This window comes from Balaenoptera ricei, chromosome 19 (genome assembly GCF_028023285.1).
Source record: "Balaenoptera ricei isolate mBalRic1 chromosome 19, mBalRic1.hap2, whole genome shotgun sequence".
Classification (NCBI taxonomy): Eukaryota; Metazoa; Chordata; class Mammalia; order Artiodactyla; family Balaenopteridae; genus Balaenoptera; species Balaenoptera ricei.
This window is the reverse complement of record NC_082657.1, coordinates 57261879-57278849: the sequence shown is the minus strand read 5'-3', so window position 1 is coordinate 57278849 and position 16971 is coordinate 57261879. Positions and strand designations below refer to the sequence as shown.

The 16971-nt window shown below is 52.1% G+C and overlaps 1 protein-coding gene across 7 annotated transcripts in view; it reads right to left on the bottom strand.

The window, feature by feature from the left end:
* PLCG2 (phospholipase C gamma 2) overlaps window positions 1–16971 on the bottom strand; it is a 202115-nt gene that overhangs the window by 54017 nt on the left and 131127 nt on the right. For all 7 annotated transcript variants that reach the window (XM_059903784.1, XM_059903783.1, XM_059903787.1 and 4 more), the window contains 7 exons: window positions 13803–13846; window positions 12152–12224; window positions 7560–7661; window positions 6611–6729; window positions 4986–5071; window positions 3701–3821; window positions 2930–3098 (listed from right to left, as the gene is read on the bottom strand). In XM_059903784.1, the coding sequence (XP_059759767.1) occupies window positions 2930–3098; window positions 3701–3821; window positions 4986–5071; window positions 6611–6729; window positions 7560–7661; window positions 12152–12224; window positions 13803–13846 (714 nt within the window). The remainder of the gene's footprint in view (window positions 1–2929; window positions 3099–3700; window positions 3822–4985; window positions 5072–6610; window positions 6730–7559; window positions 7662–12151; window positions 12225–13802; window positions 13847–16971) is intronic.

The window sequence follows — 16971 nt, the reverse complement described above, 5'->3', positions numbered from 1 at the left end:
GTTAGCAGATAGTGCTTGATAAATATTCAGTGAATCAATGATGCGCCCGCATTCTCCAGCACACAGAGGGCAAGGCAAGATCACAGCCACTCCATGGGCACAGGCTGTGCAGGGCAGTGGAAGGCACACTGGGGAGGTAGATTTACAAGACCTGGGTGCAAACAGCACTGCTGCTGCTTTCTCGGCTGTGTGACCCTGAGCAGGTGGCCGCACCTCTCTGAACCTCTCGTGTCTCATCTGCAAGACTAAGAGGATGATTACGACAACGTCCACCTGGGCGAGTTCACTGACCGTCCATGTGGACTAGCCTCGATAAGTCCCAGTTGTGGTGACCTGGTGGAGGGAGCTCAGGATTGGGAGTCAGACCTGGGCTTGAATTCAGGGCCTATCACCTTCCTTGCTGTGTGGCCTTGGCTGCATGACAATCTGTCTCAGAAACTTCCCCTGTAAAATGGGGGTAACAGGGACTTCCCTGGTGGCCCAGTGGCTAAGACTCCGTGCTCCCAATGCAGGGGGCCTGGGTTCGATCCCTGGTCAGGGAGCTAGATCCCACACGCCACAGCTAAGAGTTCTCATGCTGTGACTAAAGATCCTGCATGCCGCAACTAAAGATCCCACACGCCGCAACTAAAGATCCCACACGCCGCAACGAAGACCCAGCGCAGCCAAATAAATAAATATTTTTTTTAAATGGGGGTAACATAGCCCCCCTGTCCTGTAACGCAATGGGCGTGTAGGATACCTGTAAATAGTGCAGCACGACATAAATGTTCCATTTTGTTCCATCTTTGGCAGGAACTGTGTAACCTCAGCTGAGTCAACCTCTAGACCTCAGGGTTCTCACCTCTCAAGTGGGCTGGGGGCCCAGGATTATCCATCCTGCAGGGCTGCCATGAGACTGAATAACACTGACAACCGTGCCCAACCCAGTGTGTGGCACTCAGTGATCACGTCACAAATGCTACTTCCACCCCTTTTCCCTGAAATTGAAAGGGCTGAACCAAGAGGTACCACAGGTGGGGAAGTGGGTGCCCTAAAAGGAGTCTTCACACCCTGAAACAAGCGCTGGGAAATCCCTGGGGACACGCAGAGCGCTGTTCTAACAGAAACAGAGGGAAGCCACAGGGGAGCTGGGAATAGAGAGATGCAACGAGGTTCCCTGAAGACTGACTGCCAAACCTGAGGAGCCCTGGACACCTCCACCGCCCGGCCAAGCCCCCTCTGCCTCTCCTGCCTTCCTCATGCTAGAAGCTTCCCTGAGTGTCTCAGCGGAACCTGCCCCAGGATCTTAGCCAATTCCTCCAAATATGCTGGTGCTTTGACCCCTGAGGGCACTAGCCTCCTCCTCTCTGGATGGGCCTCAGCCAAAGCCCCCTCACAATTTGGTGTTTCTCTGCCAAGCGGTCTGTCTCCCTACAAGACCGTGACCTCCTGGCATGTAGGAAGTGTCCCCAATGCATCTTAGTGGTCCAGTGACAATCTAGGGAACATACCACACATTCACACTACCCCACCTTCATGGATGCTATTCCCCGAAGCCGAAGGGCCTTCTTCCTTCTCTGCCTAGTAAATCCCTGTCTGTCCTTCCTATGAACCTGCCAGCTGTCACTGAAATCCACGCCGCTCCTTCCACCGATGGCTGCCCAGCTAGAGTCAGCCCCTGCAGATGGTGTGGTCATGTGACTAAGTTCTCACGCACTGGACACAACAGCCCAGGACTGTCCAACTGATGTCCCACCCGCTTACCAGGAATCACTCGCCCTGGACCCCTCACATTCCCGTTTCTTCGAGCTGGAGCTCAATGTGCCTTGCAACCCAGCATGGACCACACACAAGGACAGTGCCCTAGGGCAGAGACTTCGCCAGTTCTGTGCCATGGGCCCCCTCCGAAGTCTGGGGAAGACTACGGATGCCTTTCTCAGAATAATGTTTATAATGCATAAACTGAAAAGAGAAACCAATTATATTGAAATACAGCTACTAAGTAAATAAAAAATACTTGCAATATACTAACACATGTGCTTCTTTATTAACATCTTCCAAAAGATCTACAGGCAGATCTAATAACCATCATAATTTTAAAGTAGTGACGAGCACACGTTATCTTGAGATATTGGCAACAACTGTAGAAGTGAAATGAAAATATCCATGATTTCTGTTGGTGATAAAGCCTCAAGCAGCTTGTTGCCAATATTCATAATGAAAGGAAATGTTAAGTTTTACTTACACGTTAATAAAAAGGCACCATTTTTGCCCAAAGTTCACATGCCACCACCTCAAAGTTTTATCTGTGGATTCTCTGGGGGTCTGCAGAACCCCATCTGAAAACCCCTTCCCTGGGAGACCTTAGACCAAGAAGAGAAGATCCTGAGACCCCGGACAACCTCGTGGACCAGAGCGCAGAGCTCCTAGAATGCTCTCCCGCACATCGAGTCTTGAACTTACACAACTGAAGCCACGGTCCCTCTGGTCTCTTGACCCTAGTAATGCACATGCCCGAATGCCACCCCTCTCCTGGCACCCGTGGTACAGCCATCACTCACCCCTCCCCACAGCCACCCATCGGCCCTAGCGCACGCAGCCCTGCGGGGCAACTGCTCACTTCCAGCCCACCCCCCACGCAAGAACAGGGTCTGGGTCGCTGGAACAGCCCCGGCACCTCACGGGGGCCTGACGCAGAGCGGGACGTGGTGAAGATTTGCCTAAACAGATGCACGGAAGTGAGTGAACACTTCTGGGGCACTGCATGGGACAGGGCAGTTCCAAGCGCGCTGCGCACGTCCTTCCGCGTTACGCTCGCGGCACGCGAACAACGTGGGTGCCATCGTGACCCCCCAGACCGCGAGGACGCAGAGGCCGCGGGAGGCGGAGCGACCCGGCCCGGCGCGAGGCTAGCGAGGAGCACGGGGAGCCCGTGCCGGGCCGCTACCTTGATGATGATCTTCTCCCGCAGCTGGCTGGGCGACGGCAGCTGGTCGGCACTGGCCTCCGTGGGCTTGGTGAGCAGCAGGTCGCCGAGCGCCTCCCGGAACGCCCGGGCCATGTGGCGCTGCTGCTCCACACAGCAGTGCTCCTCGATGGACAGGATCACGGGGAAGCTGCGGGCGGCGGGGGCGGCGCTCAGCACGGGGGCGGGGGCCGCCCACACGGGGCCGCCCGGCCCAGCCTCCGGGCCCAGCCTCCGGGCCCAGCGCGTGCCCCGTGCTCCCGGCCTGGGGGGCGCCCACACGCAGCTGGGGCTTCTCGGCAGGGAGTCCGGCCAGGATGGAGCCCGGGGTGGGGTGCGTGTGTGCGGGGGGGTAGCTGTGTCGCTATGTGGGGTACACACGTGTGTCTGTACGTGGAGAACATACGCCTGATCGTGTGTCTGTGGAGGGGGTGTGTGTGTGTCTTTGTGTTCCGGGGGTGTCCTGTGCGGGCGGTGCCTCTGCACGTGAGCCTCTGTGTGGGACGTGCGTGAATGTACGTGCGTGTGCGCTGGGGGGAAGGGGGCGTCTGCGTCCATCCGTGAGGGGACTGCCCGAGTCTGTGGGAGGGCATCTCTGAGTGTGAGTGTGTGTGTGTGTGTGTGTGTGTGTGTGTGTGTGTCCACGTGGGGTGTGTCTGCAGGGGGGGTATGTTTGTGTGTGTGTCCGTCCACCCAACCCTAGCTGCCTTCCCCTTAAAGGTGAACCACCAGGAGGGAAATCAGCCAACCGACCTCGAGGTGACAAAGGCGTGGTCTTTGATGGCCTGCACGACGTCGTCAAACTTGATCTTGGTGGTCCGCGTCCAGCCGTGGTAGATGATGGGCTTCCCGTCGGGCCCGTCCCAGCAGTCCACTGAGGACAGAGGCGTGCAGCCTCAGCACCCGCGCCTCCCTAGTCCACTGAGGGCGGCCACGCTGCCGGGGTGACGACCGCGCCTCCAGCCCCGGCCCCCGCACTGGCTCAGTCACCAGGACCCCGGGGCCAGACCCGGCATCGCCCTCAGGGGCCACCAACATGAGGACACGTGTTACCTATGCGCTTACAGGAAGATTTTGGTCGTCTAATTAAAGGTCCCGCTGTCCAAAAGAAACGAAATGTTTCTTTTTTAAAAAGAGATTTATCATGTGTTTTATCTTCTGATTTGACTTGTCTAAACCTTGGCTTGCTTTTTCTGCCAGCGGAAAGAATACAGAGCAATGGGAAATTTACTTTTAAAGATTCATGGTAAAATATTCAGACCGAATAGGTGATGCAGAAGGTAAGCATCCCCTATATTTTTGACCCCCAGAGGGAATAGGAGCTGACAGTTTCAAACTTGATTTTTTCACATTTGCTTTTTCCTAAGGGGGGAAAAAGGCATAAATCAGGCATCACTCTGTAGGAATAACTGCCATGAAGGTATGATACCGTGATGAATGCTTTTGATAAAACTAGAGCCTACATCAGTGGTTTGTGCCTCTTCTCAGCCCAGTACAGCCGTGAGCCTCTGGCGCTGAGTCGGGCCGGGGGCGAAGGGTGGGGGAACGGGAGGAAGCACCGGCTCCCGGCCACATCCGGGGCCTGGAATCACCTCTGCCAGGGTGGCTGTGAGCAACTGTGGACAGGAGAGTCAGGGCGGCGGCCGCGGCAGGGCCGTTGCTAAAACACGCAGGGTGTCTGCTGCCTCGAACACAGCAGCCCAGAAAGAAGCCGAGGGACAGGAGGGCAGTAAGGCCGTTCTGGCTACTGGCCTCCCAGCCCCTCCACTGTATCTGGACACTTTCTGGAGCCCAAGGTGCTGTGGCTCCAGCCTGGCTTGGCTCAACACCACTCCTCGTCGTGGCGACCTTCTCTTCTGGGGACAGGTCCCCGGCTGGTGGCCGCGTGGCTCACCCCAGATGCTACGGGCACCTGGGTTCTCCCTCCATCGGTCCCGTGCACCCCCACTACTCGGGCCTCCAAACAAAGCATCCAGCAACAACACGGCCAGTCTCAGCCCGCCGTCCGCGTGGCCGCCAGCGCGAAGGGGGTACTCACGCTCAATGCAGCGGCAGCCCATCCGCAGACAGCGGATATAGGCCTCCGGGGACGACTCGCTCCGAAGCTGGTCACCCGTGAGGTACCTGGACGAGAGGAGGTGGGCGGCTGCGTGAGGGCAGGCCTGCAGCTCAGGGCATCCCCAGGGAACTTCTCAGCCTGAGCTCCCAAAGACCTGAGTTCTTCCTGTCTACAAAGACCCGCATTTAGGATCCGGGCCAGACACGTGCAGTCGTGCGGCCGAGCCAGTCATGAGCCTCAGGCCATGATCGTGGGCTATGAAGGATAACCATCCTGGCAATCCAAGTGTGGGCTCGAGAACGTGTGTTCTTTCGAGGAGAATTCGGTCAAAGGGTGTCAGGCGGGAGACTGACGTATGATGATAAATTAACAACCCCCCTGCCCCACCGCTGCCCACTAGGCCCTCAGCCTCAACAGGGCAGAGATGGGCCATCATTGTGATACCAGGGCCCCAGGCCAAGCACAGAACAGAGGGAACTTACTACCCTATGAACTATGTCCACCAAAACTGACGTGAAAATACCTATTTTTATCACTCTCCTCCTCACCACATTCCCCCTTTAAGAGTCTGTGGTGCTCAGCTGTTTACTAGGTTTGGTAGAATTGACCATTCTAAGACACAAACTCAAACCAACGGACATGGTGGGGAAGAGAGAACCATGAAGTCAATTTGCCCCAGAATAGGAAGGTACCTTCCAAAATGCCTGGAGATGAACTTAAGGGCCTTCTCTCCAACTCCTGCCTGGACTGACACTTGGTAAAGTACCAGTCGACAGCTCTCTGGATGCCAGGACCCAAGGCCTCCACCCCCTCAGCTTACAAAGCAGACTGAGCATCAGAATTTGAGTGTAACACTCATTTCTCCCTTCCCATCTGCTCTTTTTCGCAATCAGGGCAATCTTCCAAAGATACACATTTGAGTGTGTTGTTCTCCGGCCTAAAGGCTATCAGTGGCTCCCACTGCCACTGCCCTCGCTCTGACTTCAACGATTCCGCTCAAGCGACCCTCCTGTCCTCCTCTCCTGCCACTCACCCTCCCATATTCTACACTCTAGTCTTACTAGACCCCCCTCAGTTCCTCCTGCCCCTGGACCTTTGCACATGCCGTTCCTCTGTCTGAAACCCTCCTCCTCGCCTCACCACCTGTTCTTCTCTCACCAACTCCGGCTCATCGTTAAGACTCAGAGGAGGCCTTTTCCCCTCCAAGCACATGAGGACGGGGCCGCTCCTGCCCTTTTCACTGCTGTATCCCCAGCACCCAGCAAGCACAGGGCCTGGCACAGGACAAACTCTCAATAAATATCAGTTCAATGACTAACTCAATTGCTTTCCTGTGACTACTAAGAATGAGATGCCCAAACCATGAAAACCAGCTTTGTCGACTTGCTTCTTAGGGCCACAGAAAAAGGTTTATTATTGCAAAATCAACTGGGAAAGAGAGATGCATCCCCCCATCCTCCAGAAGCTTTCATATATTTCAATCTGAGCAGTGAGGGCCTGCACTCTGCCCACTGCCCACACGCTTTGCCAGAGCAGTGCACTTGAGCGCCCACCGTATTGCCCTTCACCTGCCTGACCCACTGCAGGCTCGCGGTGAAACTCACGTGTTATGTGATGAGGAGATCCAGTAATGAGACAAGGGGTTGTTCATGTCCTGCATATCCACCACGTCATACTTCTCGTCCCAAATGCTGTTCTCCCGGGAAAACAGGTACGTGAGGAACTAGGAGAGTCACAAACACAAAGAGGGGACCATGACACTAAGGACGGGTGGTGCCGGGTTCTTCTGGGTCTGTGTCAACACGGGGAGATGGTACATGAATATTCAACAGATGGTCTCCAGACCTCAGTTACCCAAGTTTTCAGTGCAGAAAACTCAGACTGTAATAGGCTGTACCAACACATGTTTCATTGACCTATACGGTATTTACCTTTTTAATGTGTATCCTCAAATATTTGAGGCTACAAGAGTATATGCTGCCCATATATAAGTTTTAAGGCATAATAACATTATGCACATGTGAACCTACCACCCAACATGAGAAACAGAACATGCCAGCATCATAACATCTAAAAGGCAGGAAATTTCATATCCCAATTCCTGACTCCTTAAAAAAAAAAAAAAAATCAGAAGATTGAGTGACAGTGGGTAACACTCTGTTTCCTGGGAACCACGGTACATGGGACTGGAGCTCCCCAGTTCCCCCTCACACAGGGACAAAAGCACCCATTTTCACATCGTGCAAGAACCCCATAAACCTTGGAATTTCCTTGCTCTGCTTGTAATGGTTAGAGACTCCCTGGTAGCACACGCCCTCTAGTGACAAAAGCAAAGATCCCGCCCAGGCTACGGGATCAAATAGAGGAGGAGAAAAATCAAAGGCTGTGATGGTTCAGGACCTGGAAGGAAAAAAAAAGAGTTCTCGACTAAGAGAGCCAGTCTTGGGGCATCTAACAGCAAAGCCCTCCAAGGGAAGAGACCCAGAAAATATACCTTGGAGGACAGAGACTTGAATCACAAAGCCATGCCAACAGGACGAGGAGCCCACTTACCTCATCCACAAACAGGAAGGGCTCGGCAGTTTCTCTCATCGTGTCATCAATGAACTTTGTCATCCGCTCACGGACTTTGTTCAGATCCTGAGCCCAAAGCTCCTTAGAATGATAAAGAGACCAAGAAATCATCAGAAAGAGGAACTGCAAAATTCTTTGCCTCCCAGGATCCGGTTTCAGTCGAAGACCGAAACATAGACGTATTCTGCATGCACATGCAATCAAGGCCTCACCCTGTGCATGGCAAACATTTTCCCTAAAGGACCAGAGAGTAAACATTTTAGGCTCTGGGCCCCAACCATTCAATTCTGCTACTGTCGTGCAAAAGGAGCCACAGACAACAGGCACACAAATGGCCGTGGCTGAATTTGTAAATAAAACTTTATTTATAAAAACAGGCAGTGGGCTAGATTTGGCCCCTGGGTGTAGTCTGCCGACTCCTGCTCTACGCTAGTTCTTTATACGTTTTATCACAAGGAGGCAGGAAGCACAGTTACATCAGACCACTGGGGTTACTCGCCTGGCTGATGCTGGGCAAGTTACACACCTTTTCTGTGCCTCCTCATCCATTACGTGGGAATAATGGTATCTACGCACAGAGGCTGTGAGGGGCTGGATGAAATAAGGGTCTGTGCTGAACACAGCACCTGGTACACAGACGGTGCTCAAATCACGGCATTGTGTGATCAATCGTCATCCTCCCACGACATCTCGTTTAGTCCAGAAAACTCTGCAGGTCATACACTGTCATCGTCATTTTACAGACAAGGAAACAGAAGCTCAGGACATCACACACGATGATCCCAACTTCACACAGTTAGTAAGTAGGAGAGCTGGGCTTCCAAATAACTGAACTTTGGAAAACGGACATAGAATCAGTCCAAATCAGCGAAGTAGTGCTTCTCAGACAACAGTAACGTCTGAAAGATACATGACCAGTTCAAAAACAGCTTCTGCACGGTCTCAGAACTTCGAAAGCCCTTTAGAAAAAGAATATATAACATAAAGTAACTTTATTGTTTTCCTCTCCAAACCCTAAAACCCCAAATATTCATAGACAAAAGGATGACAGCTGACCCACAGATTCAACTTTGACTCATGTTTTCTGGGTTCCAAATATTCTAAAATCTCTACCTTTAAGAATCATAAAAGCAGATGTGCTATCAGACGTGTGCGGTTGGATGGGAAGGGTCAGATCAGGATGTTTGAAAGAAGGAAAAGCATAAGGGCAGACACAAATGAGGTGGGTGCAAATCAACAATAAGCCTTGCTGTTCATCCTTGCAAATCTACTTGGATAAAGGACGCCCAATAGCTGGGAGCTGGGGGAGCACCCAGTTCATTTGAATACAACAGTGATGCAATCCTTGAATACCAGAACATGAAACTCAAATTGTAGGATACTTAATGCAAACGCCTTGCCAGCCCTAGACGCCCCCGAAAGGCCAGAAGCTTCCTGCTTCCTTCTCCTAAAAAGTTTTCGCATAAAAAAAACACGGGTACTGGACTTCCCTGGTGGCGCAGTGGTTGAGAATCCGCCTGCCAATGCAGGGGACACGGGTTCGATCGCTGGTCCAGAAAGATGCCACATGCCGCAGAGCAACTAAGCCCGTGCGCCACAACTACTGAGCCTGTGCTCTAGAGCCCATGAGCCACAACTACTGAGCCCACGCACCCAACTACTGAAGCCTGCACACTCTAGGGCCCGCGAGCTGCAACTACTGAACCCGCATGCTACAGCTATTGAAGCTCACGCACCTAGAGCCCGTGCTCCGCAACAAGAGAAGCCACCACAATGAGAAGCCCGTGCACTGCTCACCACAACTAGAGAGAAAAGCCCACGTGCAGTAACAAAGACCCAATGCAGCCAAATTAATTAATTACTTAGTTAATTAAAAAAAAAAAACACATGGGTACTTAGCTGCTATAACCTGGAACTGCACTGGCTGTAAATAAGAAATCTTCTGCCTAAAGGAGTTTAAAATATGAATAGTCTGGGAGGGGGTAGAAAAATGTATCTACTTGGTGTGGGGTATTGAGTTGGGCAACTATCAATATAATAATGAAAATGATCAGAGTAGTGATGAGAGGAACAAGCATGGTGAGGCCGTCAGCACTGGGCAGGGGCAGCCCTCCGGGTTCTGTGCTCACGCTTGTCACATGGTGGCTCATTTAGAACTCACACAAGCCTAGGCAGGACATACAATATTATTCTCCAGTTATATAAATAAGAAAGCTGAGGCTTCAGTCATTAATTAAGTTGCCCTAATGATGAGCCCAAGACCAACGCAGGCACATCAGTTCCGGGTCAGTTAGTGTCACCCATGCCTCCCAGGGCCGGACTGCGGCACATTTAACCAGCCCCCGAATGGAAATTCAGATCAGTTCCAAGTTCTCACTTCTATTCAAAATGCTGCCATTATTTCTTTAGGATAAGTTCCTAGGAGAGCAATTATTTAATCAAAGTATATAAACCTTTTTTCAAAGTTTGCATTTTAATTGTGTATTGCCAATGTGTCTTCTACAAACCTGTACTAATTCGCACACCAAGTGCTACAGTGGATATTCCACATACGAGCATCCACCACCCCCAACAGACGTCCTATGTCACTGACTCTGCTCCATGCCAGCGTCCCACAGAGCGCTGGGAGCTGGGACACTCAGGGTCCACGGGACGGACGGCTCAGAGGCCCCAGCCCTGGCAGCACATCTTGTTCCCATCACGCGCACTCACACAGATGCTCGTGGGCTGCCTGCGTCCTAACTCCCGGATGCGGGATCCTGACGGCCTGTACCTTGCTCCCGGCCCACAACCCTGATCTCTGAGGGCAGCCCAGCCACCGGGCCAGCGTAGGGAAAGCCTGCGACCTTCCCCTGGAATAAAATTACTGAGCACGAGGTGGTGGATTCCAGGATATAAGACGACTTGTCTCCAGGAGTTTAACCGTTTCACTTCCACGGCGCCCTACAAAACTGAATAATTCAGCACAAGGAAGAGCACGGGGGAAAAGCAAACAGCCTGTGCCTCTCTCTCTGCTTCACTCTCCCGGCAGCACCGCACCTTGCATGTGATCGTGCTCAACAGAATTCATGGATCCCCCCCTCGCTTCACCTGCCCTGGGTCGTAGTCTCAGGCGGGGCAAGGAAGCCTTCTCTTGGTCACTCCCATTCACCCCACGTGGGGAGAGCGTGACACCTCAAAGTCCTCGGTCACCATTCATCATGAACCACAGCAGCTAACCGCCTCTGCACCTCGGGCAAGTGTGCGTCTGTTCGTTATTTTCCCTACAATCAGTGACATCTGAACATGGGATGTGTACTGTCTGACACTAAGAAATTCGTGTTCATTGTGAAAGGTGTAACAGGGGTATATGGCCATGTTTTCTGAAAAAAAAAAAAAAAAAAGTCCATTTCATAAGAGAGACATATTGAAGTATTTTCAAATGGAATGATACACAGTCTGGGGTTTACTTTAGAATTTGCCAGCAAAGAAATGAAGAAGGAAGGAAGGGAAGGGAGACACGTGGGTATGGAGATGGAGGATGGATGAAATTAAAGTGGCAAAATGTTCTTAACTTTGTAATCAGAGTGATGGGTACAGGGTGGATTATGATGCCAGCCCGTCTACTTCTGTGTATGTTTGACATGTTCTACAATACAAAGTATTTTTTTAAAGTAAATGAACTGAATATTACTATGAAAAAGACTATATATTGTTATTATGAAAGAGTCTATTAAAAAAACTAAATAAAGAGAATAAATGAAACTCCAGTGATAGAAATAAAAATTTGAAATGGATATGTGACTACACATATATATACGTACTCATACATACACACAAAGATCAAGACCATCTTGTCTAATCCCCACAATTCTGAGAGGTAGGGTTCTCATCCCCACTTAAAGAGGAAAGTGGGGCACAGAAAGGTCAAACCACCTGCCCAAGGTCACACAGCTAGTGAGAGGATGCCAGGTTTCTCTCCCTCTAACTCAGTTTCTCAGCCGAGGCACTGCTGACATGTGGGTTTGGGTAGTTCCTTGTTGGGGGGCGGGGGGCTGACCTGTGCACCTGTGGATGTTGAGCAGCATACCTGGCCTCTACCCACCAGATGCCAGGGGCAGCCATTGCCCTGGGGCAGAACCGTCCCCTAGAAGACCACTGCCCCCCACAAACTCTGACTCAGCCACCAGCTCGGAGCCCACACGCAAACATTCCGGGAGACGTCCACACGTCATTTGTTTAACGACAGCTGTGCCACCTCATCCCCCAGAGGACCCCCAGGCTCGTCCACCTTAGTCACACCCTCCGCGAGTCAGGGAAGGCTTCCTGGGGAAGCGACACCAGAGGTGAGCTGGGGGGAGGAGCAGAAGCCGGCAGGTGAGAACACCGTCCGCCCGCCCTGGGGTGTTCTCCTTCCCTTCCTCCATCTGGGGCCTGGGAAAGGGGCTGATGAGAGGCCAATCTTACTCCAGAGTCTAAGCCCCCACGGCAGCACTGAGCAGGGAGACGACACCTGTTTCATGACGGCAGGTGGTGAGAAGGTGAGCAACCGCTGGGGCAGCCCCACCCCAGGGGCCCTGCTGTCCTCTCACCTGCTGTTCATGTAAGAGGAACCGCTGGAAGTCATGAAGGTGAACAGCGGAGGCATCCGGCCGGTCGGTGTTGCTGTCCTCGGGGAAAGGGAGGGTGTTGAGAGAGGGCCATCCAACAGTCAGGAGGCGATCCCAGCCAGCAGGACGGCCACCCGGACACCCTGCCGAGTCCCCCCGCAGGGCCAGGTGCAGGCTGGCCAACAGGAAGACAAAGGTGACCCAGACGACATCCCTGACCCAGGAGGATTCAGAGGGGCCCTGACACCAGAACCTGGGAGAACTGGGCCCTGGAATCTACACTCAGCTGCTCCCCGGTGGTCCAGGTGCAAGGGAGAAGGAAGGGGGAGGGAGAAGGAAGGGGGAGGGCGGGCAGGCGGGCGGGCACGGACAGGCGCGGACAGCAAATGCCCGGGCAGAGCTGAATGTGGAGAGCATTTGGGGTAGGCGATGCTGGAGAAATGACTCCAGAGTTGGCTGAACCATCGAGGGCTCTGAAGCAGGAGTGTGGGCCAGATGAAGCCCCCAGCCCTGGCGGACATGGAGAATCAGCTGCAACATGCACGACGAGAGCCGTGGAGCCCGCAGAGGCCCGCTGCTGGGAGAGTTTTCCATTTGACACGGACCCCTTCACCCTGAATAAAGGGAGACGCCACCTCGGCCAGCAGCTTGCTGACTGATGGCCTCGTGGAGAGGATGCTCATTGCTACCAGAAAACCAGAACCGCACTGGACTGGCAACCCTGTTCGCTACGGAAAGTGTATCCCGCAGAGCAGGGCATTCCGGGGAAATCTGGACTTTTCCCTGAGCACATGCAGCGGGGGTGGAAGGGGGGGGTGGTCTCTTTTGAAATACAGGAGATAAAACACGCTTTAGGCTTTCTCCCTTTACTAAACACTCAGGGTCCAAAAGTCTGTTGTCTCTGAGTGCGTTTCTAACCTTCTTTCCTAACCAGCCTCATGGTCCAGCACTAATCTTTTCATTAAAATACCACATAAGAATTGGATTCGTCTTATATACATTTTGGAGTCTTGGGGTTTCTGGATTAGAATGTAACAGAGGGAACAGCTGCCAGGGCACCCTCATCAATGAGGGCTGCTTCCAAAAAGCAGGCCCAGGTCAGCGGGCCGCAAATCACATTCCAGGCGCTATTAACTCCACGGCAAACATTTCTCCCAGGTAGACAGGCTTGGAGGACATAGAACACTTTATAATTAGGGGGATTAGTAAGTGTAGTAGAGGTCCTGACAAGTCCTGCAGCACTTAGGTTTTAATAATAGTATCATTATCACTATTTACGGGCCCTGCCACGCACCACATGAAGCACTTGATATGCTTCGACTCACCTGAATTCAGTTCACTCTGCTTAGCCAGCAATTTCCCCAACTCACCTCTGGGAAAGGAGGTCCTGAAGCAAGCAGGCTTCTCTACAGAACCTTCTGGGCCACCCTCCCAACATTCCACAAGCCCTGCTGCTGTGCATGTTTATTCGTGGCACAGGCTTGGGATGGCCAGTTCCCCAATAGGGGGACCCCACCAGTGCCTGCCGGAGAGGTGACCTCCTGGAGTTCCGATGGCAAGGCTGGGAGGACCCACAAGGGCACCAACGCCCGGCACCACCACCCAGAACAACAACGCCGCAGAGGTGCCTCACCCCAGGATGAACACGGAGGAATCCTTTTTGAATTCGTCAAGAATCTAAAATAGAAAACAGAAGGGACACACCCATGAAACAAGAACGTTAGACAAGTCGAGCCACTTAATGCAAATAGAGATTTTTTTGTCGTTAAAAAATTATCATTGTCATTTATGTGACTTGCAAATGTTCAAATATTTACATCTTTACACAAAAGGTGGAAGTCTTCCTCACCCCCTGCAAAGTCTTTTTTCTGAAAAGCAATCACTCGATAATTTGGCAGGTCTCCGTCTAGAGTTTGTTTTATGGATGTTCATTTAATTCTATCTTATCATACTATATTACATCTATGTCTCTCAACTTTTTGCTGTTGTTTCAAGCTTTACGTATTATTCATCAGCCTCAAATCGCCCTACCTCACTACTTTCAAAACCCACACTGTATTCCATAGTATGTCTGTCTTTCAATTTTCTGCTATTGTATCCAGTATTACAAAGAATGTTCATACATATATATCTTTGTCCACTTGTGCCAGCGTTTCCACTGGGTAGATTCCTGGGCAGGAAAATGCCTGGACACGGGGTGTGTACTTCGGCAGATTCACCAAATTGCTTTCAAAACAGCTGTCCTGACCAGCATGCCCACCAGAGAATGCACACCCTTTTCTGCACCCTCACTGGTCCATTTCCAATCCTTAATGTTTCAATAAGCTCATTTCTAATCCTTGAATTCAAGAGAAAGAAACAAATATTGTACAGCTCTGGTCCTACACTTCATGGCCTACTGGTCTCCCAACCACTGATGGAAGGATGGCGAGCTCCGCCACCAGGAAGGTCTGGGGTCCCCCAACCCCCAGCCTCCACTCGCACCAGCTCACTGGCCAAGCATTTTCCACGTGCACGCACACGCATGCATGCATGCACACACACGCCACACACACGCACACCCATGCTGCGTCCATTTCTGGTTAGGTAGCATCACTGAAATAATCTTTAATGAGACTGCGATTGGATAAGCATTTGAGTAATTCAGGGCACAAATGGAAACGTAGCCCCTGGCAGGTTACAAATGCTAATGATATAAAACAACTCCTGCTCTAGATTCCCCGAGTCCTCTTGCCAACCTGCTTGCACTCCAGGATGACGTGGAAACTCAACGTTCTAGAAACGGTATCCACAGGCCCCTGGGAAGAATCAGGAGATCTGCATAAGTCTGTGCAAATTTTTTTTTTTTTTTTCTGGAAAGGTGATCCATAGCTTTAATGAGCATCTCAAAGAAGTAGGTCATGAAAAAAGATTAGGAGTCACTCTTTTAGAATGACTTAGAAGTACTTCCTTTCACTTATGTGTCATTTACAGCATGGTTATTTATTTTAAAAAGAAAAGGGATTTTAGGCAGTGCCAGCTGTTTGTTATCTGGAGTCATTTGGCCCTTAGATCACTGGGTCAATCTGGTGCTTAAGGCCGGATCCTTTCCAAACCCAAATCCCAAAACTGGTTTCCCGGGGCTTCCCTGGTGGCGCAGTGGTTGAGAGTCCGCCTGCCAATGCAGGGGGACACGGGTTCGAGCCCTGGTCTGGGAAGATCCCACATGCCGCGGAGCAACTAGGCCCGTGAGCCACAATTACTGAGCCTGCGCGTCTGGAGCCTGTGCTCTGCAACAAGAGAGGCCGCGATAGTGAGAGGCCCGCGCACCGCGATGAAGTGGCCCCCGCTCGCCGCAACTAGAGAAAGCCCTCACACAGAAACGAAGACCCAACACAGCCATAAATAAATAAATAAATAAAACAAAAAACAAAAAACTGGTTTCCCTACATCTGGAGAAAGGTCATCTGTGACCCCCCTTCAACTGTCCACTCCACGTGGTTCTTAAAGCCAGCCCCTTCCTTTCCTTGCCTTGCAATGATGTACAGAAAAAGCTGCACCCCTTTAAGCTACATGAGGAGCTGGGGTGAAGGAGGAGGTGCCTCTACTGTGGAGATGCTCCAGAGCCAGGAAAGATGGGGAGCGACGCCTCAGCTTCCCCACTCCTCTGCCTGCAATCTCCTGTCACCCCATTTGCCGAACCCCCTGGAGGCAGAGGTGCCTGGGAACTTGTTTGTAAGAATCAGTCCCTCGGGGTACAGAGCAGGGCAGAGAACGGACTAAAATCAAAGAGGCAAATATGACCAGCCCAGGGCTCACCACTCAGGTAGCACACATGGAAGCAAAGCCAGTTCTCTCAGAATTCAAAGGCCAAGCTGCCTGAGGATATGTTAGGAGATGGGCAGAATGCACTGGGGGGCAGGGGTCATGGGAAGTGGGAGAGAGGAATCAAGATGATTCCTGGGCCCTCCCAGTGGGGCGGCCAGGTATGGGTTCACAGCAATGGAGATGGGGGTACGGTGCTGAGTATCACGACGCCTCTTCTGGACATTCTAGTGTGAGATGCAAGGCAAGCCGTCAGTCAGGAGAGTCTGGCATTCAGGGGAGACGTGGGGGCCGGAGACACGTTTCTGGGAGTAATCAGCATAAAGATGCTATTTGAAGCCGGGGGACCAGACAGGATCACACCAAGAGTACACAGATAAGACAAGAGCTCTGCGGACTGAGTTTTGGGTAGGGATGTACAAAAAACAGCAATAGCATGGTGGGTCTTTTCCTGAAAGCAGCTGGGAGGCCATTCTGGGGGTGCAGCGGGTACTGGGCGTTTTCCCCCTGGATGCCAGCATAACTGCAGGGAAAGCTGTCCCTCACCATCTCTGGCCACAGACGCTTGAGGACACGCCAGTGCGTGTGAGCAGGGGGCTGGCTGATGAGCTGACGGGCACTGGATGGTCCCCCATGGGGTCCACTCAAGACTCTTGGGGACCAGCGGGTTGGTGGGGCAGAGGGTAGTCACCAGCTCCCTCTGGCAGCAACTAGTTTAACAACTGGTTTCAGCACTTGCCAGCTAAGCACCGGCCTCACCTGGGTCATGCCAACCATTAGATGCCAAGAAACTGAAGACCCAGCCAAGGAGGTTGAGAGCCAGCAGAAGGCGAGGTACGAGAAGAAGGAAGACAGTGCAGCATCCAAAAGCCAAGTGACAATATCAAGGAGAGAGTGACCCACTGTCACGTGGCTCACATGCCACGGAGCGAACAAAACAAAGACCAGAGGATAGACCACTGTACTGGTCAAGGCGGAGGTCAATGGTGATGTGACAA